The sequence below is a fragment of the Schistocerca serialis genome, chromosome 1 (assembly GCF_023864345.2).
Source record: "Schistocerca serialis cubense isolate TAMUIC-IGC-003099 chromosome 1, iqSchSeri2.2, whole genome shotgun sequence".
NCBI classification, from domain to species: Eukaryota; Metazoa; Arthropoda; class Insecta; order Orthoptera; family Acrididae; genus Schistocerca; species Schistocerca serialis.
The window spans coordinates 572,871,641-572,898,289 of record NC_064638.1 but is presented as its reverse complement, the minus strand read 5'-3'; the positions used below and the strand labels follow the sequence as shown (position 1 = coordinate 572,898,289).

At 36.0% G+C, this 26,649-nt stretch overlaps 1 protein-coding gene across 1 annotated transcript in view; it reads right to left on the bottom strand.

Moving 5' to 3' along the window:
- LOC126476291 (protein PTHB1) overlaps positions 1-26,649 on the bottom strand; it is a 95,972-nt gene that overhangs the window by 41,537 nt on the left and 27,786 nt on the right. Inside the window, exons 4-8 of the mRNA XM_050103530.1 lie at positions 24,857-25,145; positions 15,035-15,123; positions 14,393-14,657; positions 13,746-13,993; positions 2,620-2,750 (exon numbers count right to left, since the gene is read on the bottom strand). Coding sequence (XP_049959487.1) covers positions 2,620-2,750; positions 13,746-13,993; positions 14,393-14,657; positions 15,035-15,123; positions 24,857-25,122 — 999 coding nt within the window. The 5' untranslated portion in view covers positions 25,123-25,145. The remainder of the gene's footprint in view (positions 1-2,619; positions 2,751-13,745; positions 13,994-14,392; positions 14,658-15,034; positions 15,124-24,856; positions 25,146-26,649) is intronic.

The window sequence follows — 26,649 nt, the reverse complement described above, 5'->3', positions numbered from 1 at the left end:
CCTGTCCCAGAAAATTGCTTCCAGCTCATTGCTACAAATCATAGAATGAGGTTTCATTTGTAGCTACACATGCACAACACATTTCATCATTCATTTATTGATAACTACTTGTGTACTGAGTGTACATGAACAGTTTCCCATTTTGAAACTTCTTGACAGATTAAAACTGTGTGCCAAAGCAAGACTCAAATGTGTAACCTTGCCTTTCATGAGAAATACTTTTACCTAGTGAGCTATCCAGGCATAACTCATGACCTGCCCTCGCAGCTTTTGTTTTACCAGCACATTTCTCCTACCTTCCAAACTTCACTTCTAGAAGTGCCAGTCCCAAAAGCTGGGAAGTTTGGAATGTAGGAAAGAGGGTGCTAGTGGAAGTCCAAAGGGGTATCCAAAAATACTGGAATAACATTGCCATGGGTGGAGATTGGTAATACGCATTTCTGCCGCTAGGCATGTATATTGCAACACATTGCCAGTTCAGTGCTATCTCTGTTGTTGGCCTGGCTTGTTCTGTTCATCTGTAGTGATTGTTTTTGCTAGTGCTGTTTTTTTCTTGTTTCGTTTTCTGTGATGGCAAGATTAAGTGAACAATGCCCAGCTGTGAAATTTTGTTTTCCACTTGGTAAATATGCTGCTGAAACTGTTTGAATGTTAAAACAGCTTACCAAGATGACACAATGGGACAAACTCAAATGTACAAGTGGTTTTGCATAATTTAAAAATGGCGACATATTGATTGAAGACAAATATCATTCTGGATGGCCATCAGCTGCCTGAATCGACGAAAATATTGAAAACATTCGAGAGCTTGTGCACACAGATTGTCAAAAGACAATTAATCAACTTAGTTGGAAATTTTAAGAAGATTATGGAACGGTGTTCATCAAGAAAGACCTGATTTGTGGCAGATAGGAGACTGGTTCTTTCACAACAACAATTCACTTGCACACACAATGATCTCTGTCAGGCAGTTTTTGGCTTAAAATGGCATGGTACTGCCCCATGCACCTTACTTGCCTGACCTGGCTCTGTGTGACTTTTTATTTCCTCACATGAAAAGGGGCATGAAAGGACACTGATTTGACAACATGGAAGAAGTCAAGAAAAAAATGAGGGAGGAGCTGTCAGCCATTTCTGAAAATGACTACAAAAAATGTTTTGAAAAGTGAAAGCACTGGTGGGGCAGATATATTATTTGTAATGGGGAGTATTTTGAAGGGGATAAGGTTGTTTTGTAGATAAATTGAAAATATATAGCTTTAAAAAAAATTTTTTTCCGTGCACCCCCACATAAAGCTTCATGCATTGATAGCTCAATTGGTAAAAATATGGTCCACAAAATGCAAGGTTCTGAGTTAAAATCACAACCACAGTTACAGTACTAAACAAATTTTTAATCTTTTATGAAGTTTCAAATACAACATACAGTCTGCAGCGGAGTAAAAGATTCATTCTGGAAATTTCTCATTTTACTTTACTTACTTGAAACGCCAGGTTCTTGACCTATACACATAACACTCACTGAGCATTGCAGTGCTGTATTGGAACAATAAAATGAAGTTGCCACTCTTTGCTGTTGGAAGGGGGCATTTATAGCACAGTACAACATTTACGCAAATAATCATATTTTGAAAATATAATGTAATGGGATGGATAAAAGATCTCCTGACTAAGCAGTGAAAGGAGAAAACATATAAAGATAAAGTTTTCTCTTGCCACCACTTGGTGAGTAGATTTTTTATCTATCCAGTTACATTAAATAACAACATTGGCAATATACAGGTACTACAACTGATCTCCACCACAACTTCTTATCAATCACAATCAGTAATACAATTGCTTTACAGATTCATAACTTCACAATGTGGGGATTATTCATTAGTAATGATATGTGAAATAAAAAACAAAAATTCAGGATTTACCCTTCTTTTTAGTTCACTGTGTTAGCTATTATGGTAAACTCAGTCGTAGTGTCTTGCATTTGACACTATTGCAGTGAAATGCCTCATCAAAAACAATGAAAATCCATATGCAAATAAAGAATGGTTGTGTCTTTAAGCTATGAAAAGGAAATTGTACAGTTATTTGTAGTCTGGCTCAGTGAGTCTTCAAAGTTAACTCTCACCAAATATGTATGATAAAACACACTGTCTCATTAAAATTTTCATTTATATCACCTCATTTTAAACCAAAATATAATATTCACGTACAGAATATGAGTAAACATTTTCAGTATTCTGGCAAGGTACAATGTACTGACATTCATCTCAAGATGTAGCCAGAATAGTAATTCAAAGCCAGGGGTCAATCATTTCTCAATGGATAATAGTTTGAACAAATTACACTTAGAGACAAATTATTTAATATTTTATTTGATACTCTCCATCCTATGTATTTAAAGTAGTGTCACAATAAATAACAACTAACAATAACAATTTCAGTAAATTAAAAAATCTAGAGTTTCAACTGTTTTCCTAAATACAAATTACCTCATAGCTTCAGATATAACCATTTTTTCATAACTGGTAGGTAAGTAAGCATTATATTCTTTGGAATACTTTTATTCTATGGTTTTTACAATGTTTTTATGTAGCATACAGTATCACTTAACTTACGTACCTGCAAATTTATCTTCTTCACAGCAATAGGGCACACAACAAGTTGACAAGACCAGCGAAGAGTGGTTTGCTCATAAATTAACAAAGTATTCATCTCAGTCCCAATAAGAACCATTAGTTTGCCACTGGATTCTAAAAATAAACAGAACAAAATTATGTATTGATTTTATGATGCTGATACTGATTTTAGACTGCTCAATGGCATCATTATCAGTGCATGTTCACTAGTCTCAATATCATGGTAACATCCCTGTAACAGCCTGCACAACAGCAATTCTTTTACATGCTTAGTGAAATATGGTATGATGTTAAAAAGCACTCAGATCAGGAAGCTTTGCATTTAGATGTATTTCACATTATTCTGATCTGCAGACAGAAATTCCAATTTGGTTTGTATATTTTCCTTTTGCATTGTGCAATTATCTTCTTTGCTGATCAGATGAAGCCAATTAAGTGACTTATTTATCCTACAAGAGTTAAAAATGATAACATTTTTGGATATCTGAATATCTACCAGAGAACTCTTCAAAAAACCATAAATCTACACTTACTTTCCTATATTTTTACTTGTTATTGGCCTTAGTGCTTAGTAAGTACTGATGAATTGAATAAACAGAGTCCCATCACCAAATAATTTCTATGTAGATTTTGGATCATCCAAAGATATTCCTGCAATTTTAAAATCAACTTTTTATTAGCTAGGCCTGTAAATTGACTGACAGTTGAAAATCTCTCTCAGTAGTATGATAGCCTATAGTGTAAAAAGTAAATAGACTTGCATTCTTAAAGAGGGTGGACAGCTGTTATATTCAGAAATTAACCATTGTACTCATTTTGATGTTAAGTGTACAGTAGCAAACCAATTGCAACTGCATAATATAATTAGAAAAACTTTTTTCAGTGCAGTGATGTTGTGCTGATTATCTAACATGTTGATTCTTTTCTTTTTTTCCTCTTTTTGTAGAAACAGAGTATTATTAATGATATTTAATGGTTAATACAGCTTCAGAAGTTACTTAGACTGGCTATTTTTATTGATGTGTTCTTTGAATCTTATCACAATCCCAAATGCTGTCATTCATGGTAAAATCTCCAGAACACAACACAAAGATGAATGAATGTTGAAATTTGTCCTCCTGCTTAACTATCTAGACCTAAATAAGATAGTGTGTGCTGGTTTAGAAAAGTATACATACAGTGAAACAGTAATTTTTACAACAAGAAACTGTAATATGAATAATGGGAGATGTTGACCATTGAGAACCATGTATGATTATTATTGATCATGGAAGTCAGCAATGACAGTGGATTAAACACTAAGATTCAATGCGTCTCTGCTGATTGAAACTCAAGACTCTCCCTTTTCTCATCTTTGGCCACTGTGTGTGTTACACTTTCAATTTACTTGCCCCTATTTCCAGTCTCTGTTTTAACTCAACAAAGCAGTACTATTTACAATATAAAAGCTACGCTGCAGTATCTAAACTAATGTGCTTCTTAACCCTGGTACAGTTGTTCCTATGGAACCATCAGCATCAACTGTTTGTTAGCCATTGCTAGAAAAAGACTGCTTTCAGACTTCTACATGAACTACTGCCTTCATCTATGCTCATCCACATTTCCTGCTGTCCTCTAATCTAAGTAGACATGTTCATAACTATAAAAGCAGAAACAGAAATGACTGGCACAGAGCAGTACTGAGTAAGGTTCCATTAAAAATATTGAGGGGGAAACAACATAATCTGGAAACTATAACAAGGCCAAAGGAGAAGAGAAAATATTAGGTAAATGGAAATGTTACAGCAATACTACATAGACAATAGAAAATACTTTCAGTGCATTGCTGGAGAAAATAGAAACAATGTCAAAATTGTTTGCAACAAAAGAATTAATTTCAAAATGTTGTTCTAACATTTTTTTAAACATTGGTGACTATATCAATAACCAATTTTGATAAAAAAAAACTTGTCCAGTGCAGTGACTTTTGTTATCAGGTATCTTAGGGAGCTTAACACATAGTTGGTAATGTACCAATCAGATAGTAGATATATTTTTTAATTTAGTAGAATATGCTAGTATTTCAGATCAAAAATTAGTATTAAAATGAAGATCAAAGAAGATGGAAGATGAGGAGTCATCTTTCCATCAATAATGAGACTGCCAGAAAAAGAGCACATGCTCGAATAGAACAAAGTTAGGAAAAAATATTGGCCGCATCGTTTCCAAAGGAACCATCCAGGCATTTGCCATAACTGATATAGGAAAACAGGACACCTAAATCTAGATAGTGAGACAGGGACTGGAACATTGCTTCTCCTGAATATCAGTTCAGCACCTAAACCACTGCATCATCTTGTTCAGTAAAAATGAAATTCAAATTTTGTTTAAGAAAAAGGACTATATTGATACTGTCTGAAAATAATATTATCTTACTGAGAGTAAATTTATGATTGAATCCATGAAACATTAACATTAAGTGGAATATATTCTTCATTGTTCTAGCTCAGTAATATAATAATATAATTCACCAACAAAGATGCTCTCTTTATAAATAAATTCTAAAAACATAAAACAATTACATTTACATTAAAAGACAGTAATAATATGAAAAAATTGTGCATAAGCTGCAGCTGAGGCAGGAAATTAGCTTTATCCTTTCTGAAGAAAGCATTGCACCATCTGTCTTAAACAATTTTAGGAAAGTGATGAAAATGTAAATACAGATATTCAGATGTGGATCTGAACCTCTGCTCTCACAATATGAGTGCAGATATAGTGTCACAAAACTGTGGATGCTGACACCCACACTTCTACCACTTAATGCAATCACAGATAATTTCAAATTTTGCTATGTTTTGTAATTCAGTACATTATAATGAAGTTAACAAATTTTGTATTTTAATACACAACAATTTTTATTGTCATAAGAATTGATCCTGGGATGTATTTTTTATTTTCATGGGGACAAGTGAGTGCATAGCTGACTGCAGTTCATCCACTGTGGCACATATACTGGCCATTATTACTCCTGCTCCACGAACCAAAGATCATACAATGCTGCACTTCAAAATGGCATGCAACTTCTGCTCTTTGTTTCTTAAAAATAACCTATGTCAGTTTCTAATTCAATGAGAAATGTTTGAAGAAAAGGAAATGATTACATGTTAATTAGCTCTGATAAGTAGAATGTAATATTGATGAAAGAATATATTCCTATACCAGAAAAAATAACATACACTGCATTTCATTTCACAGTGACAAAAATATAATATTTACTGTATTTGTGCTTTTTCATAAAAACAGTCGCTGAATCTGCAACTCAAGAAAAGAATAAGGAAAGAAAAAGGAAACATTATGATATGGAAACTATAACAAGACAAAAGGAAAAGAGAAATTATTGGGTAAATGGAAATGTTACAGCAATATTTAGTGTGGAATGGAACAGCTAAATGAAACATTGATGTATCTGTATCCTAGATAAAACAGTCTAAGGCCTGATTGTACAGGTATATGTGGGATACAGTCAATACAGCACAGGAAATCTATGTAGCATATGAACAAATTTTAAAAACCTGAGAAGAACATTAAGGGGTGTCATGTTATGCCAAAGAGTTAAGCTATGAATCATTTGTAAAGATAAAGATAATATTAAAGGGACTGTTGGGTCTTCAAGAGGTAGAATTTTTTTGGTCCTCTTCCTTGAAGTATAAGAGTTAGTTGTCTTTTTATAACAATGGACACTTTCCTGCAATTTGAAAAGGCAGGCAGACAGACAGACAGACAGACAGACAGAGAAACACTACTCAATGACTTAACCATTGTGCCACCTTGCTCAGTAGTATTGGAGAAAGCACATTTAACTTTATTTATGATATATGATCAAAAGTTCAGGAACATTCATAATTCCACGCCAATGGTGCGTTGGATCAATATGCTAATGGCATCCCTGCACACACATGTGTTTAATGTGTAACTGCTGGAAGTTTCGTTGTTGTATGTCTGTTAGTTATCGTTCAGTGCTGTATTGAGTAGAATGTTGTGCTGTAGAGTTTGCAAATTTCAAGATGGCAGAGTTAGAGGAGCAATGCGCCCGCATTAAATTTTGTGTGAAACTCGAGAAAACTTTTAGAGACACACTAAATGATTCAGGAAGCCTGCAGTGATGAGTGCTTAAGCTTTACTTAGTGTTAAAAATGGTTCACACAGTTTAAAAATGGCTGGACGGAAGTTAAAGATGATCCTCATTCAGGAAACCCTTTGACATCTACTGGTGATGCTCATGTCAGGAACTTCAACAAAACTGTGCATGCCAATTGAAGAATAACTGTCCAAGAGATTGCAGAAGAATGTTACTTTTCAGTTGGATCATGTCATGAAACCCTGACACAGCATCTTCGAATGCAACATGTTGGCACCAAGTTGGTCCCATGGCTCATGACTCAAGACCAAAAAGACTTCCACCTTACAATCTTTGAAAAGCTTTTGGACTGCACAAATGAGAATGATGTGTTCATTAAGAGAATCATAACTGGCAATGAGATGTAAGTCTACAGTTATGTTGTTGACACCAAGGTTCACCCTTCACAATGCATCAAGAAAGGTTCTCCAAGACCAAAAACAGCTCATCAGGTCAGTCAAATGTCGAAGCCATGCTGATAGTTTCCTTTGACTTTGAAGGATTAGTTCATCATGAATTCGTGCCACAGAGACAAATTGTTGATCGTGGTACAACCGGTACGTGTTGTGATGCCTGCAAGAAAATGTGAGAAAGAAACGGCCTGAAATGTGGTGAGACAATTCATTGCTCTTGCATCACAATAATGCACCCATACATTCACGCCTGTTGGTGCATGACTATTGCATAAAAAATGAAATCACTATGCTGCCTCATCCTCCTTACTCTCCAGACCTGGCCCCTGTGGACTTTTCTTTATTTCCAAAGAAGAAAACCCTGGTGAAAGAATGAAGATTCGCAAACACAGATGACATAAAAGAAAATTCGCAGGTGATGCTTCACATGATCCAGCAAGAGGCATACCAAAATTGTTTCCGAAGTGGAAATGGCATTGAGAGCTGTGTATTGATTGTGGAGGTTAGTATTTCAAAGGAGACCATACACAATAACTGAAAGGTAAGTGTAGAAAAATTTTGTGGACAAAATTATAGAATTTTTTGAAAAGACCTTGTACAATATTTCTTACATATCCCTGAAGTGTATGCCTCACAACTGCAAACATTATATAGTAGCAAACCAGATTAAATTGTGGTGGTGAGTTTTGCATTGAAAATGATCAACATCTGATCTACTATAAATTGTCAGTTTTCCTAACAACAATTGTTACATAGAAATATGTACAATGCAAAATCAAATCATTTCTTCAACAAGTGACTTTTGGGTACAACCAATTTTTGAAATCAGTGCGGAAGTATACTATAATTTTTGGAGCCCTGCAGCCAAGCGACTAGCGCGAGGTTTGGTGTTCTCGTAAAGATAAGTTATTTTAGATTATAAAACACATAGATTAGTACTAATTACGTGGTAAATAAGTGTATTAGTGTGCCGTTTAAGTGTACCATTAAAGGTTTCATTTCTCTTTACGTAATATAGCAGAAAACGCCAAAAGACCGTACAGTCGTATTTTCTGTTTACGTTCTGCTGCAGCAAATCTATAGAATTTAGTTTAGTTGTTCCTTGCTCTCTCCAGCAATTTAACTTAGCGTACCTCTTCATTATTTAACTAGCATTTCCGGAAAGTAGCGTAAAGTTTAACTTGTTGTTTCAGAAACTTTGCACTTTTGTTTTTGTTTACACACAGTTGCGTATAGGCCAAATTTGTGTAACCATATTTTCGTGTTTATCTGTAATTTAACTGACTTATTCTTAATAAATTATTACGTTTATCATGAGTGAAAAGTGCTTGACTCGCCGTAGAATTGTTAGGTCGGGGCTTTGGTGTGATGGGTGCTGTAGTTTTTTCCATGTGGGTGGCTGTAGTGGCGTGGGAATAGGGGAAGTAAATGAGACTCATCAGTGGTTTTGTAGGATTTGTAGTAGAGATAGGAAGATACTGGAACAGGAGGGGAAAATTGCTGCCCTTCAGGCTGAGTTAGACAAGGCCAGGGGAGATCTTGACAGGTTAAGGAGGGAGAAGGGTAAAGAGAGGTGGGAAGTGGCAACAGGCAACAGGAGGAACAGACCTAGAACTTTGTCTGACAGCTTTATGGTGAATGTGGAAAATAGATTTGACCTGTTGCTTCAGTTAGAAGCTGGTGAGCCTCAAGCAGTTACAGGTGTAGACAGGGCACAACAAACTTTCAGCAGCAAATTGAAAAGTAAGAATGTAGGGAAATCAGTAAAGAGAAAGAAAGTGTTGTTGTTAGGTAGTTCCCATGGAAGAGGTGTTGGCCAACTCTTGCAGGATGAACTAGGATCAGAATACCAGGTCACCAATTTTTTTAAACCTAGTGCTGGTCTGGAGCAGGTGACAGAGGATTTAGGATCACTTTGCAAAGATTTCACTAAGGAAGACACCGTGGTTATAGTGGGTGGGGCAGGTAACAGTATTGACAGAGATCCTGGGTACAGCGTAGAGTGTGACCTGGCGAAGATTGCATCAGCATCGAGGCATACCAGTGTTGAGTTTGTATCTGTTCTTGGGCGCCATGACCGACCTCATTTGAACTCTTCTGTCAAGAGAGTTAATTTGGAGCTGGAACGGCTGCTCATGTCGGGTGCGGGGTCACACATTGGTGTGGTTCATGTTGATTCTATCAGTAGGTGGGATTATACTAGGCATGACCTTCACCTCAACAGGAAGGGGAAGGGTAAATTGGCTGGGGAAATAGCAAGAAAGTTAAAGGGGGGAGGCACTGTCATGAGTGGTAAAATACCAGTGGTTATAGGATTCAGAAAAGACCCTTTTTTAGGGTAGGGAGGACAGAAAGAAAACAAATTTTAAGAGAGGTTAGAACTGAGACAAACCTTCAGTTTGAGAAAGAAATCAAAAAACATAATTCCAGCTTATTACATCAACATAAACAGCCATTGGTTAAGAATTTTCAACTGTCAGCAGATATTTTAACTCCACCCAATTTTAAGTCAGTCAATGTGAAATGTCAGCTATCTTTATTGCATCAAAATATTCGAGGACTGAGAAATAAAATTAATGAATTAACTATCTGCATAGATGAATTAGAGTCTTCAAACCCAGCTGATATAATCTGCCTCTCTGAACATCATGTGACCACTGGTATAGAACTTTTAAGTGTTACAGGGTTTAGGTTAGCATCTCATTTTTGTAGATCAGAAATGGAGAAAGGAGGAGTTGCCACATTCATCAGGAACTGTCATAAATTTAAGAACATAGACATTCATAAATTTTGCCTAGAACAGCATATGGAAGCATGTGCAACAGAATTAGATTTTCACAAAAAATCTTTCATGATATTAAGTGTATATCGAGCACCTGCAGGTAACTTTAATCTGTTTGTAAACCACCTTGAAGCTGTACTGGCCCATTTAACAACCAAAAACAAAGAAATAGTGGTTGCTGGTGATTTCAATGTAGATTTCCTTAAAGACTCTCCCAATAAGAACCTATTTGAGTTAGTAACACTATCATTCAACTTAATTCCCACAGTAAAGTTCCCCACTAGGATAACCACTTGCTCACAAACAGCCATTGATAATATCTTTATAGAAAAGTCAAATGAACAAAATTATATTACAAAACCAATAGTCAATGGCCTCTCAGACCATGACATGCAGTTCCTTCTGTTAAATGTTAATACTGAACAGGATATAAAATCTGTTAAATCTGAGCTCAAGAGGGTAATCAGTAAGCCAAAAATTGATTATTTTAGGACACTCCTCAGAGACATTCACTGGACTGATGTTTACAGTGCTCATGGCATGAATGAAAAATATAACATTTTTGCTAATAAAGTGCTTACCTTATTTGAACACTGCTTTCCCCCAAAACTTACCAAGGTTAGAGCAAAGTCTACAAAGAAGCCATGGATTACTCGAGGAATAGGGGTATCTTGTAAAACAAAAAGAAAACTGTATCTGTCAATCCGAAACATTTCCAATGTTGATGCTATAGCACATTATAAGAAATACTGCAAAATATTAAAGACTGTAATACGGATGTCAAAGCAAATATATTACAAGGAAAAGATAGTCATATCAGATAACAAAATAAAGACAATATGGGATATAGTGAAGGAGGAGACCGGTAGAACCAGACATGAAGAGGAACAAATAGCATTAAGAGTAAAAGATGCATTGGTGACAGATGTGTATAGTGTTGCAGAACTTTTTAACAAACATTTTATAACTATTACTGAAAAGATGGGGTTGTCAGGTTCGGTAGATGCTGCTATGGATTACCTTAGACCAGACATTTCAAGTAACTTCCATAATATGAATTTGACCCTCACTACCCCAACAGAAATAACGTCCATCATAAAATCTTTAAAATCAAAAACATCTAGTGGGTATGATGAAATATCAACAAAGTTAATTAAAGAATGTGATTCTGAGCTAAGTAACATATTAAGCTATCTGTGTAACCAGTCGTTTATCAGTGGAATATTTCCCGAATGGCTGAAATATGCTGAAGTTAAGCCACTGTTTAAGAAGGGAGATAAAGAAATAGCATCAAATTTCCGTCCAATTTCACTGTTGCCAGCATTCTCAAAAATTTTCGAAAAAGTAATGTACAGTCGTCTTTATAACCATCTTATCTCAAATAACATACTGTCAAAGTCACAGTTTGGATTTCTAAAAGGTTCTGATATTGAGAAGGCTATCTACACTTACAGTGAAAATGTACTTAATTCATTAGACAAAAAATTGCAGGCAACTGGTATATTTTGTGATCTGTCAAAGGCATTTGACTGTGTAAATCACAATATCCTTTTAAGTAAACTAGAATATTATAGTGTAACAGGAAATGCTGCAAAATGGTTCAAATCTTATATCTCTGGCAGGAAACAAAGGGTGTTATTGGGAAAGAGACATGTATCAAGCTATCAGGCATCATCCAACTGGGAACTAATTACATGTGGGGTCCCACAAGGTTCCATTTTGGGGCCCTTACTTTTTCTTGTGTATATCAATGACCTTTCATCAGTAACATTACCAGATGCCAAGTTTGTTTTGTTTGCTGATGATACAAACATTGCAATAAATAGCAAATCAAGTGTAGTCTTAGAAAGATCAGCCAATAAAATATTTGTGGACATTAATCACTGGTTCCTAGCCAATTCTTTGTCACTAAACTTTGAAAAAACACACTACATGCAGTTCAGAACTTGTAAGGGGTGTCCCAAGAGTATATGTCTAACATATGATGACAAGAAGATAGAAGAAGTGGACAGTGTTAAATTCTTGGGATTACAGCTTGATAATAAATTCAACTGGGAGGAGCACACCACAGAACTGCTGAAGCGTCTTAACAAATCTCTGTTTGCAATGCGAATTTTGTCAGACATAGGGGATATAAAAATGAAAAAGCTGGCATACTATGCTTACTTTCATTCCATAATGTCATATGGGATTATTTTCTGGGGTAATTCATCAAGCCAAGCTAAAGTTTTCCGGGCACAAAAACGTGCAGTAAGAATTATATGTGGTGTGAACTCAAGAACATCCTGCAGAAGCCTGTTTAGGGAACTAGGGATACTAACTACAGCTTCCCAATATATTTATTCCTTAATGAAATTTGTCATTAAAAATATATCACTTTTTCAAACCAACAGCTCAATTCATGGAATCAATACTAGAAATAAGAATAATCTTCACAAGGATTTAAAGTCACTTAGTCTTGTACAAAAAGGTGTGCATTATTCAGGAACACACATTTTCAATAACTTGCCAGCAGCCATAAAAAGCTTAACAACCAATGAAATTCAGTTTAAGAGAAGCCTAAAGGATTTATTGGTGGCCAACTCCTTCTACTCCATTGATGAATTTCTTAGGAAAACCAACTGATTTGTATATAAGTACAACATAACTTCTTCACAATTTCAGTGCAGTAATGTGTTCACTAAAAATTTGTGTGTGTGTGTGTGTGTGTGTGTGTGTGTGTGTGTGTGCTTGGGTGTGTGTAAGTGTGTAAGTATAATCTAACTTCTGCACCATTTCAGTGCAGTAATGTGTTCATTGTAAATAAGTATTACAGTAGTTGTATTACATGTTTCTTACCTTATAAATAAATAAAAAACTTTTTTATTTTAAATTCAGTGCAATAGTATTTATAAAATGACTCTTAGTGTTCATTAAAAAATGACGATCATTCCACTTGGGACCTGTGGAATGGTACATTAACTTATTTGTTTTAGTTGTAAATATTTGTCATGTATTGTTGTTTTTCTGACATGTTCCACATCCTGGAGGACCTCCTCACTACGGATCAATTGGAATGAAAGTAAATCTAATCTAATCTAATTAACTCCGTTAAAATTCGAAAACATCATCCCAAAATTAACCACAGTCAAATTTTCTATATTTCCATGATGATTTAGATAATAAGTTACTTTACTGTCAAATCACTACAATATTGGATATACAAGCTAAATGAGTGCATGGAGAAAAATGCATGTAGGATAGATTTTTCTGTCTCTTGAAGCCTGTGGCTGATTACTGCCTTGTTTAAAAGTGTGATAATGTCTTTATTTTAAAGCATAATAACTGTGTGGTATGTTTTGGACACATTTAAATGCAATAATATCACTTACTGTACATTTGTAAATTAATAAAGCAGGGGTCACTTCCTCAATTTCCAGATGAAGAGTGGTTCAAAATTTAAACCACAGTCCCCATGAAGTTCGAAATTACACTTCTCAGTTGACATCAAGTACATTGGTTTACAAAAGCAGTATTTCTCTTCTATAGTATGCAGTTTATAGTCATTGAAAAGGAAATTAATATGAAAATACTGTTAAAAATTCCATGGCACAATAAATTTTGCTGATGCTCGAGGGTATTGTGACACATGGTGTCACAAAAACTCTATGATATTTTGAGGAGGTGAAGCATTGACAAACTACAGCAGAATTTTAATAATTTCATTGAACACAATGATCAAGCGCTTCAGCGATGCAAAAATACTTCTTACTTACCAGCTATATATGGATAAAAGCAGGATGGTCTGTATTCTAATCTCTTCATAAACTTTAATACACCATTTTGCTGTACACAGAAGAAGTTTCTTTCACCCAGCACTACTATGTCATCATGAGAGGTCCACGAAACTATCTCAATATCAATAACTGCTTCTCCAAGATTGTAAGACCACTCTGCAACCAATTTTCTCCCTTCTTGGACATCTTGGTCTTTGATTCTACTTCTTTCAGCAAGTTGCTGGTAACTAAGTAAGAGAAAAGGAAACATTGTTTGTTTGTGTACTTGTATCTCATGATTTGCTTTGGTGGTGGGGGGGACTCATAGTTTAATGATATTATGGCCACTTCTTAGGTTCTGCTCTCATTTTACATATGAGTCAGCCAGGGTGGCAACAAGAACAGATAGATTTAATTCCACCAAAGTAGGGGAAGCTGTGCAAAATGGCGTGTCCAGAGTTGGAGCTATAATACCACAATGAAATAATTTCATAGACATATGAGAAACATAATTGTAACATCAACAGAGCTTAAATGGAGAGGGGGGAGAGAGAGAGAGAGAGAGAGAGAGAGAGAGAGAGAGAGAGAGAGAGAGAGAGAACTCAAAGAAATGCTACTTCAAGATTAAAGTTGAATTAATAACATACCTGTAACATTCAATATGAAGATGTGAAGAGACTGTAACAAATGCGTCTAATTGTACTAAATATACAACTGGCCCTGGCAATAAGAAATTCGGTAGAAACTGTATGAAAGATAAAGTTTCTTGTTCAAAAAAGCATAAAGCTCCATCAAGAGACTGTACACAAATAAAATCACGGCTTCTTGCACCACCAAATGGACCAATGACCATATTAAATGCTGATCGCCGTAGCTGATGTTCATATGCCAATGCCAAACTTCTTTGATCGCCTGGAAAAAAGCCAAAATTAGACATGTAAAAGAATGTCTCCCTAGCTGTTATTTTCTGAACAGTTCTTACTTTAATATAAAATGCTGCAACAAAAATATTCATTGCAATGGTGTGAGCAGATTGTAAAAGAATACAAACATCCGATACCACACAAAAGTGTGTCAACTATAAAAGATAATAGAATGCATAACCAAATAGTGTATTGTTCAGGCGTTGAGTGGTCGACAGAAAGATGAACAATTGTGAAAATGTTGCTAAGCTTCTGGGCCCCACCGAGTTGCATATATGGAGTGCTTACTTTTACTGCTTCCTTTATATAATATTACCCAAATACTTAATATAAGATGTCATTAACTGACCATTGAAAAATACATACCATGCTCTGCAGCCCCGTGTCTTGTTATGAGACTATAGACAGCAACACTCTGAGGATGCAAAATACCTATCTGCAGATTCTGCGAACCCCTGTAGTAACAGACACAGAATACAAAGTTAAGAAACAAGTAATTATATAATTTAAAAGCCATTTCATTTACTTAGAAGGAGCAAAAAGATGAAGGATGTGCATTCTAAAGGGAAATTATAAAATGTGGCAGCATGGCAAAGACATCAGCGTACTGTATGAGGTTACCAAGAAGTCTGTGCTGAAAAATTATTTTTTTTTCTTTTCTTGAGTGTGAAAAAATTCATACTTACTAATTACTTTCCCTAATAATTAACATAATCTGCTAAGAAGTTATGATACATCGAACCTCTTTAGTGTGGTCTGTTTATTTGCATTAGTGCTGGGGTAAAACTGTTTCATTATGAACTGGTGTTCAAGCAGCTGAAAAAAAATGCTATCTCATGATTTATTAGAATTTATTATCACACCTTAATCACTCACCTGTCATTAATTACTCAACAGACTGTGTCACTCTTACAATACAGGAATACATACAATTAGGAACAGACATTAAATAAACAAGAAATGCATTAATAACACACTTAAAACTTGTCTGTAACTAAATAATAAAAAAGGCATTTGATGTTCTAGTTCATTTAAAGTGGTAGCTAATCATATTAAAAAATTTAAATACTTATAATTTAACACCACAAAAACTCCGCTGTACCGGTCCCAAGCCCGGGGCCTCATTATGCAAGTGATGAGGAAGGAGGAGGGGGAGGAGTAACAACCTCGTTTAAAAAACCAGAGTTCACCTGGCCCGGGTGATAGTACTCTGTCAGGGCCCCTTTGCTAGGGTTACAGCGAAGACCTCAACGGTAGTGAAGGCGGAGAGAACGAATCTCGGTACGGTGGAACTAGCGGAAGAGGCACATAATACAATACATCCACCTTGCGTCTGACTTGTAACAAGCGGCACTGTGGTCGGCGTCTGTTCACCAGAGGTGCGGCCGTAATACAAATTCTGGAACTAACCACTCCAGTCTTAACCACTGAGCTTTTCTGAGCTCAACCCTTTGATTCTAAGTACTATTATGGAGCGTTTTAGTAATTACAAAATTACCCCAGGTGGTAACAAATCCTCCGCCATCAGTGGCGCAACAAGTCTATCGGATTCTGGGGAGACTAGGCTGAAACGCTATATCCCAAACCAGAGGAAATCGAAGTCTTTTGACCGACTCATGCCCAAGGTCGAAACATTTTTTGGAACTATCAATATTAACTCTCTCTTGACACCAGGAAAACTCTATAAATTAGGAGACACACTAAAAGAACAAAATATCAAAATTTTAGCCCTGCAAGAAACAAGGTTGCCTGATGAGAATACCATGGATTTTGGAAACTACCGATTGTTTAAAAGTAAAACAGACAAAAGAATTCTTAAAAACACTCCGCATCTGGGTGTTGCATTCGCAATTTCGCAAGACATTCTTGGCTCCGTAATCGAAGTAAATCCAGTAAACAACAGACTAATGACAATTTCCATGAAATGTGGAAATAAAATGTACTGTTTAATTAACACACACATGCCTATCAACCAGGAGAATAAAACAAATCCAGAAAAAGTAAATAAGTCATGGGAAGTGTTAGAGAATACAGTCTCCAAAATTCCTCAAAATTATGTAAAGATTTTAATGGGTGATTTTAATGCACAGTTAGGGAAAGAGAGAAAATTTAGAAAAACGGTCGGTGAATTCCCTGCACATAAATGGACCAATCAAAATGGAAAGAGGCTGGTAGAATTTTGCAGAAATTTCAATCTCAAAATTATGTCAAGTCATTTTAAGAAAAAACCTTCAAAACAAAAGACATGGCGATCACCTAACAAGGACATAGGTGAATTCCAAATTGACCATATTGCAATCTCGTATCCATGTCACAAAGAAATTTTAAATGTTCAAGTTCGTAAAGGCACCAATATTGACTCAGACCATTACTTAACCCGTGTGAAACTAAAGCTAAAACCCCAAAATTTCAACAAAAGGACACCATTAATCCCCAAATTTGACACCAGTAAAATCCAACCATCATTATTAGCAGACGAATTTGACAAAACAAGTGCACAAAATTGGGAACAACTCAAACACAAGATTATCAAAACAGCTCAAGATCAAATTCCTTTACGAAAACACAAGAAACATGCTTGGTGGAATGAAAACTGTGATCATGCAATCAAAGCCAGACAAGAGACATTTAAAGCATGGAATAGCAACTAGACAGAAGACACATATGATACATTCCTGACAACTAGAAAAGACACTTCAAAACTAATTAGACAAACAAAAAGACAATATGAGAATAGTCAACTCTTAGAAATTGAAGAAGATTTTCAGAAATACAATACCAGAAATTTTTATAAAACTTTTAAAACCAAAATAAAGGGGTACCAACCCCAGAATCTTTGCTTCAAGAAGGAAAATGGACAGTTGGCTCTTAACAACCAAGAAAATTGCAAAGAACTTTCTAAATATTTTAAGAATCTTCTAAATTGCCCCGAGCCCACAGAAAGATTTCCACCAAAAATTCCCCAACAATGCAATCCAGTTTCACTTGCACCAAATGAAGAGGAAATCATTAAAGAAATTCATAGGTTGAAAAACAACAAAGCATCTGGTGAAGATGGAATTGTTGCAGAACTTTTCAAGGCAGCTGGTCCAAAAACCGTTAAAGAAATTACTTCAATCATGCAAAACATTTGGCAAACTGAAAAAATTCCTGATGAATGGAAAACCGCCTTGATTCACCCACTTCATAAGAAGGGAGACAAAACTGATGTTAATAATTACAGAGGAATTTCTCTTCTTCCAGTCACATACAAAATCCTCTCTCAATGTCTTCTGAACCGAGCACAACAACAACTTGAATGGAAAATTGGCGAATATCAAGCAGGTTTCAGGCCAAATAGAGCTTGCCCAGAACAGATTTTAGTCCTCAAACTAATTCTCAGACATCAAAAAATTTACAATAAAAAACTAGTTTGTACCTTTGTAGATTTTAGAAAGGCTTATGACTCAGTGGATCGTGAATCTCTTTTCCAAATTGTGAAAGAACAAGGCCTGGATCCTAAAACCACGGCAATTATCAGAGACACGCTAACTGGTACAAAATCAAAAGTAAAGTTCAGAGGAGAAATTTCAGAATCCTTTGAAATAAAAACAGGCGTGAGGCAAGGTGATGGACTCTCTCCGTTGTTATTTAACTGCGTTCTAGAAAAAGTAATACAAGAGTGGCGCGAACGAAAATTGGAGTTCAAAATTGACCAACCAGTGAAATTAGGACGAACAAATATTCGAATAGACTGTTTGGCCTTTGCAGACGACTTGGTTATTCTAATGCAGGACATCCAAATTGCTCAGAAACAAATAGAAATTCTTAAAGAAACAGCAGAAAGAGTAGGTCTCCAAATCTCATTTGAAAAAACACAGTATATGACTAGCAACAAACTGGCACCCAAACTTTTGGAAACTAAGTATGGAAAAATCAAAAGAGTTTCGCAATTCAAATATTTAGGTGAAACAATCTCAGAGACTGGTCTAGAAAAAATTGGAAATGAAATTCGTTGTCAAAAGATGGAGACAGCTTTTAGACTTACGAAAGACATCTACAACAAAAAATGTCTCTCGAGGTACTCCAAATTGAGACATTACAACACGGTCATAAAACCAGAGTGCCTTTATGGGGCTGAAACGCTAATTTTAAACAGAAAAAAGGACATTCAAGAAATCCAAAAAAGAGAAAGAAAAGTAATCAGAAAAATTCTAGGTCCAAAATATACTGAAGAAGGAACATACAGGCTAAGAGCAAATAGTGAAATTCAACAATACACCAGCATATATTCGGATATGAAAAATCGCAGATTAAAATTTTATGGGCATATTAAAAGAATGGATGCTACCAGACTAACTAAACAAGTAGTGGAATTCTACGAAAATCGAAGTAAAGCTAAATTTGAGACAATAAAATGGATTGCTGCTATAAAAGAGGACATGAAAGAGGCAGATATAAAACAAGATGAAATTCAAGACAGAAAATTATTTAGGCAAAAAATTCATGACTGGGTAGTTGGTCAAGCTGAAAAACCAAAGAAAACTGGAACCACATGGTCTGATGAAAGGAAAAGAGCTCATTCCGAGAGAATGAAAACAATTTGGGCAGAGAGAAAGTCTAAAAGAAAATAACTGAATGCCCCGTGATTGTACTTCGCGTGGTCCAGTAGGGCCCAAACGTGAATAATAATTAACACCACAAAATTTAGCTACTTGCTTGGTCCCCTTTCTCTTTCCAGACCTACAGTTATTCCACAAAATATTGTTTCTTGATCTAGTCACATCAGGTGAAATACAGCAGAGATCAATCTCTTGTGGTTTTGATAGCATATCAGTTATCTTCTCTCAAATAAATGTGACATCATGTCTCCCATATCCTGTCAAACATAAATTTCAAGGCAGCAAAGGAGGTTCCTCTCTTTTAAAAGGATGAAGGGAGTGATGTTAATAACTACAGAGCCATACTAATCTTATCAAGCATATCCAAGGTTCTTGAAAAATCAGTATATGACTGTGTTATTAAGTTCCTAGGAACCAACTGTTTATTGACCCTTCATCAATTTGGCATTTGAAATGGAAGATCAATAAATGGGATCCTATATTCATTTCCAAATAAAGTTTACAGTGAACTCAATGACAGAAGCATACAACAGGAGTATTCCGCGATCTCACAAAACCTTTCAGTATGGTCAGTCATGAATTACTTCTGGAGAAACTGCTACAGTACAGAATAAGTGGAAAATCCAATGATTGGTTTTGCTCCAGTCTCACAGAGCACATATCAAAAACAGCTGGAAGCATACATTGGAGCAAGGAACAAGTCATATGGTCAGGCATTCCTAATGGCTCCACGCTTGGCCCACTTATGTTTGCTACGTTTATCAATTATTTGTCCTAAAGCATTCAGAAAGATCTACCAGTAATATCTACTGATGACATCAAATAGTGCATTCAAATCACTGTGCTAATGAGCTCCATAACTTGATTTCAAATACAAACCATTGTTGTTGTTGTGGTCTTCAGTCCTCAGACTGGTTTGATGCAGCTCTCCATGCTACTCTATCCTGTGCAAGCTTCTTCATCTCCCAGTACGTACTGCAGCCTACATCGTCTCCCTCTACAATTTTTACCCTCCACTCTGCCCTCCAATACTAAATTGGTGATCCCTTGATGCCTCAGAACATGTCCTACCAACCGATCCCTTCTTCTAGTCAAGTTGTGCCACAAACTCCTCTTCTTCCTAATCCTATTCAATACCTCCTCATTAGTTATGTGATCTACCCATCTAATCTTCAGCATTCTTCTGTAGCACCACATTTTGAAAGCTTCTATTCTCTTCTTGTCCAAACTATTTATCATCCAACTATAAGTTGGTAAATTGATTAAACACAAAGAAACTGTTGCTGAATAAAGACAAAACTATGTATATAAATTTTGGCCCACCACATATAAATTCATCAAGGACAGACAACTTTAGATGGTGAAAATGTGTCTATAAACCAAGAGGTAACTACCAAATTCCTCAAAGTGTAAATAGATGACACTCTACATCAGGACATAAATAAAAATAGTTAATAAATAGACTAAGCAGTTTGTGTTATTCATTACCATCGTAACTGCAGTCTGTGACAACAAAACACTGAAATATGGATACTTTGTTCACTAGTATAGTCAGTATTCATCTATTGTAATACTTTTCTGGCATCTCACACAGGGAGAGATTTATCATGCATACGAGAATGGTTAAGATAATAAGACATGTTCTTCTCTCCTCTACCATTAAACATCTATTTCTGCAGCTGAACTTCCTGCCCACATGCTTTATATTTGCATTCACCAAACAGTGTGTCACGAAACAGTGTGTTTTATTCATGAAAATTTACATATTTTTATAAAAAAATAAAGACATCCACCATTATCAGGCCCTTCATTTCAATGATGTACCTATAATTTGTCAGTGGCTGTGTAAAGGTCAAAGCAGCATAAGGAAGATGTGGGTTCCACTGTACAACAAGCCACCTGAAAGTTTAATGTCAAATAGAGAAGGATTCAAGGCGAAACTAAAAATGTAACCCCAAAAGAATTGTTGCTAAACAGAATTTATGAATGACAATCTAAAGCAGCCATGCCAAAGATCTCTGTATATAAAAGGCAATGTCCTGACTGTAAGAAGGGATTTTTTGAAATTCCAACCCTTTTAGGGTGAAATAGGGGATGAAGTTTTTTTTTTTTTTTTTAAAAAAAAAAAAAAAATAATAATATCGCTTTTAAGGCAATTTTGAAGCTACACCTACCAAAGCTGGTGTACGGTTTCTCAGTCAGAAATAAAGAAATACAGGTTTTAGCATTTTTGGAAATTTAACCCTGTGGGGGTGAAATAGTTGATGAAAGCTTTTTTTGAAAATACATCATTATTAAAAAACTATTACAGTGTTTTTAAAGTTACATCAATGAACAATGATATTTGACTTCTAGGTTACAAATAAAAAAAAAATGTGTGTTTCAGTGTTTTTGGAAGTGGAGCTCCTATGGGGCTGATAGGGGATGAAAGTTTTTATAGGAATATTTCATTGTGAAAGCATTTTTGAAGCTGTGTCTATGAAAATTGGTGTTTAGCTTCTCGGTTAGAGATGAAAAAATACATGTTTCACTGTTTTTGGAAATTCAACCCCTAAGGGGCAGAAATAGAATCAGGGGGTTTTATACAGTGGCACCAAGATTTTTAATGCCCTCCCACCGCACATTAAAGAACTGGTTGGAAACATGCCAAAGTTTAAAGAAAATCTGAAGCAGTTTCTTTTAGATGAATCTTGTTACAGTATTGATGAATTTCTTAGCAAAAATGCATTGAATCTCTTGTTTGTGCTTAAACCTTACTGTGTGACATCTACAATTGATTAATCATACTCTGTAACTACAGTGTAACTTAATACAATACCCAAATTTACGTATGTCTGTATATGACACCTGTATAACTTAAGAACAATACCCAAATTTATGTACGACTGTATATTCTTTCAGATGTCCTGTATCTTAACTAATATGTAAGGGTATATGCTGAACTTCAGAGTTACTTTAATCTAATGATAAGATCAATGTATCTGTGCACAAAACAATAATCTGTAAAAACCTTGACTCATTCTATATCCAGGGATATGTTCCTATATGGATCTATGGAACACGAAATAAATAAATAAATAAATCATTGAGTCGCCATCACCCAGTCCAAACTGTTCAAGGACAGAAATTTGAAGTTTGGAGAGGGATCTTATACTGTATGCATTGTTTAAGAAAGGATCATTCAAAATTTCACTCCTAAGGAGCTGAAATAGAGGATGAAAGCCTTTTTGTAAGTATGTCATTATTAAGGGAATTTTGGAGCTAGAACTATGAAAACTGATATTTGGCATCTCAATCAGAAAATACAAAGTATATGTTTGAGCATTAAATTCAAGCACTAAGGGGGTAAACTGAGGGTTAAAGCTGTTTTGAAAATAAGTAATTACTAAAGAACTCCTTAAGGATTTTTAAGGCTACATCTATGATGATTGGTCTTTGACTCCTCAATTAGAATTTAAAAAAATACATGTTTCAGTGCTTCTGGAAATTCAACCCCTAATGAAGTGCAACAATGGATAAAAAAGCTTAAGGACATATTTCGTTACATTAAAAAAATATATATGAAAATTGGTATTTCACTTCTTGGTTGGATATAAAGAATTTATTTATTAGGGGATGAAAGTTCCTATGAAAATATGTGACACAAATGCAAAAGGCACGAATAACAAAAACTTTGGACTCCAGCAACCAGAATCGCTTTTTGATCAAAAGTATGTTCAGAAAAGACCATGCTTAATTAGTGTGCAAAGCTTAGAAGGAATTGGAATTTGTGACCAACATAAAAATTTGATTAAAAAAAAGAATCTCTGCAGGCCATACAGTCTATGCAAGTGAAGTAGCAGGTGCTAAAATAGATTTCTTATATGCCACAAGGTTTTCGCTGATTTATTTCACTCTACAGATGTAACTGTTGTTTTCAATATTTTGAGTTAATTATAATATTTATACAAGTCATAATTGTGACTTGCCCTTATTTTTGTGTAACAACACATGACAGTACAGGGTGTCCCACTCAAACCTCCCTGATTTCAAGGACCCAGGGAGAGAAAAACCACTGTAGATACGACAATGAAAAATGCATCACATTGTAGAGCATCTGAAAGAATTTACATTCCCAAGTCAGAAGTGCCAAGAATCGTCGCCAGAGTGCAGCATGGTCACCTGAAGTGGAAATGGTGACTCCACAGCAGTGCGCGCAAACAGTAGTGTGGTATGCAGAAACAAAATTGCCGATTACTGGGCAATGAAATTATTGTCATCTGTATGACTGTGATCCACCTAATGTGAAAACAAGGAATGGTATAGGAAATTTCTGGCAACAAGAGGTGTTCTGGAACATTCTGGTGGTGCATGTTATGGAGTTTCAGAAGAGACAGAGGAGGACATCAGACAAATGATTCTCAGAAGCCCATGTTAGTCAATTCTTCAAGCATCTAGGCAACTTGATGTACCTTGATCAACATTGCATTGTGTACTTCACCAGCATCTTCATATGTGTGCTTACAAATTGCAAATTCTGCAACATCTGACGCCAAACGACAAACCACGCCGACAACAATTTGCGGATATGCTGCAGCGTATTGATATGGATGCCAGCTTCCTGGAAAAATGTTTATTCTCAGATGAGGCACCCTTTCATCTATCAGGAAGGGTTAATAGGCATAATGTTCAGATTTGGGGTTCAAAAAATCCGCACATTGTCATTGGACATGTTCGTGATATCCCTAAACTAAACGCCTGGTGTGGGCTAATGCACAACAGGATTGTGGGACAGTTCTTCTTTGTGGAACAAACAGTGAATGAGTCAATGTATCTGGACATGTTGGAGCAGTTTGTGTACCCTCAGATACAAGACTTGCAACCCGACATCATTTTTCAACAAGATGGAGCTCTGCCGCATTTGTCAATGGCTGTTTGCAAGTTCCTGGATAGGAAATTTCCCAATCATTGGATCAGATGCAGAGGACCCATTGCCTCGCCACCACGTTCACCTGACACTATGCCACTTGATTTCTTCATGTGGGGATTCGTGAAGGACCGCAAGCACGCAACCAAATTGGACGATATTCCTATGTTCTGACATTGTATCACTAATGTGACTGCAACAATAACAGAAGAAATGTTACAAATAACTTGTCAAGAAATTGAATATACACTCAATATTTTTCATGCTAAAATCGGTTCACATGTAGAGGTGTATTGATGATAAATAAATAAATTCTATGAGATGCTCTACAATGTGGTGCATTTTTCATTGTCATACCTACTGTGGTTTTTTTTTCCTGGGTCTTTGAAATCAGGGAGGTTTGAGTGGGACACCCTTTAGTACTGAGATCAACAAAAATCATATCAGATCAAAACATTCATTCTGCAACATCAGTGTCAAAGAACTTGACAAAATAAAATATTAAAGTACCCTAAATTAATGTTCTGAGCTGTTCCAGTTCAAAAATTGTGCTCGAGAAAGTACCATATTAAACATTTTGAGAAAAACAACAATAACTACAAATTAGTCAGAGCCTGCAGAGTAAGTTACCGTTTTATTGTTTTGAAATAACATACTGTAAATTATAACACAAATACTTACGAAACAAGTTTTCCTACACACACTTGCAAAATTGGATGTGCAAGATGTGTTTCAATGAGGAGATCACAAGGTTTGTATCCAATGAATTTTCCATCTTCTGATTTTGCTGTGGAAGGCTGGAATATGTAGAGAAAACCATTGTGACTGCCAACAATTATATTCTCTGATGCTCCTTCAATACTGGCAATTGTAATACTTGTCTGATCAAATGTTTCATCAGCACCACATTGCGTTGACCACAGTTCCCTTGCTTTGAACAGAGACATTATTATATTTTTCTTCAGTTGTCCTGAAATGTCAATATATGGGAGTATGAATATGTGAATTACAGATTATATCTACAAGCATAAATATACCTACAGCTGCACGTATATGTCTGTCACATATCCTATGTCTCCCCCTCTCACCCCCCTCCACCTCCCCCCCTTCCTCCTCCTCTTCCTTGTCCCCCAAGAAACATACCTCACACATCGTATACTGTAACTCTCGCATTGTGGGTGCCACAAGAATTTGCTGATGGCAGGATATTATGGGTTCAATAGTTATAATATTTGTTAAGTATGGTACAATGTACATGAGTGTCCCCCCCCCCCCCACACCTATATATATATATATATATGGCAAGTTTCGAACGCGGGTCTTCTGCTCGGGAGACTAACGCGGTAGCTGTTACACCACAACTGAAATAGCCGGCTGCCGCCAAATTACATGGTACTATATATAAATTACATGGTACTATATATATATATATATATATATATATATATATATATATATATATATATATATATATATATATATATATATATATATATATATATATATATATATATATATATATATATATATATATATATATATATATATATATATATATATATATATATATATGTGTGTGTGTGTGTCTTTTATATATATATATATATATAAAACAAAGATGATGTGACTTACCAAACGAAAGTGCTGGCAGATCGATAGACACACAAACAAACACAAACATACACACAAAATTCAAGCTTTCACAACCAACGGTTTCTTCGTCAGGAAAGGGGAATGTATCCGTCCACATCAAACCCACCAACAAGCAACAGTACCTCCATTATGATAGCTGCCACCCATTCCACATCAAATGGTCCCTTCCCTACAGCCTAGGTCTTCGTGGCAAATGAATCTGCTCCAGTCCGGAATCCCTGAACCATTACACCAACAACCTGATAACAGCTTTCGCATCCCGCAACTACCCTCCCGACCTGGTACAGAAGCAAATAACCAGAGCCACTTCCTCACCCCCTCAAACCCAGAACCTCCCACAGAAGAACCACAAAAGTGCCCCACTTGTGACAGGATACTTTCCGGGACTAGATCAGACTCTGAATGTGGCTCTCCAGCAGGGATACGACCTCCTCAAATCCTGCCCTGAAATGAGACCCATCCTTCATGAAATCCTCCCCACTCCACCAAGAGTGTCTTTCCGCCGTCCACCTAACCTTCGTAACCTCTTAGTTCATCCCTATGAAATCCCCAAACCACCTTCCCTACTCTCTGGCTCCTACCCTTGTAACCACCTCCCAGTGTAAAACCTGTCCCATGCACCCTCCCACCACCACTTACTCCAGTCCTGTAACCCGAAAGGTGTACACGATCAAAGGCAGAGCCACGTGTGAAAGCACCCACGTGATTTACCAACTGACCTGCCTACACTGTGACGCATTCTATGTGGGAATGACCAGCAACAAACTGTCCATCCGCATGAATGGACACAGGCAGACAGTGTTTGTTGGTAATGAGGATCA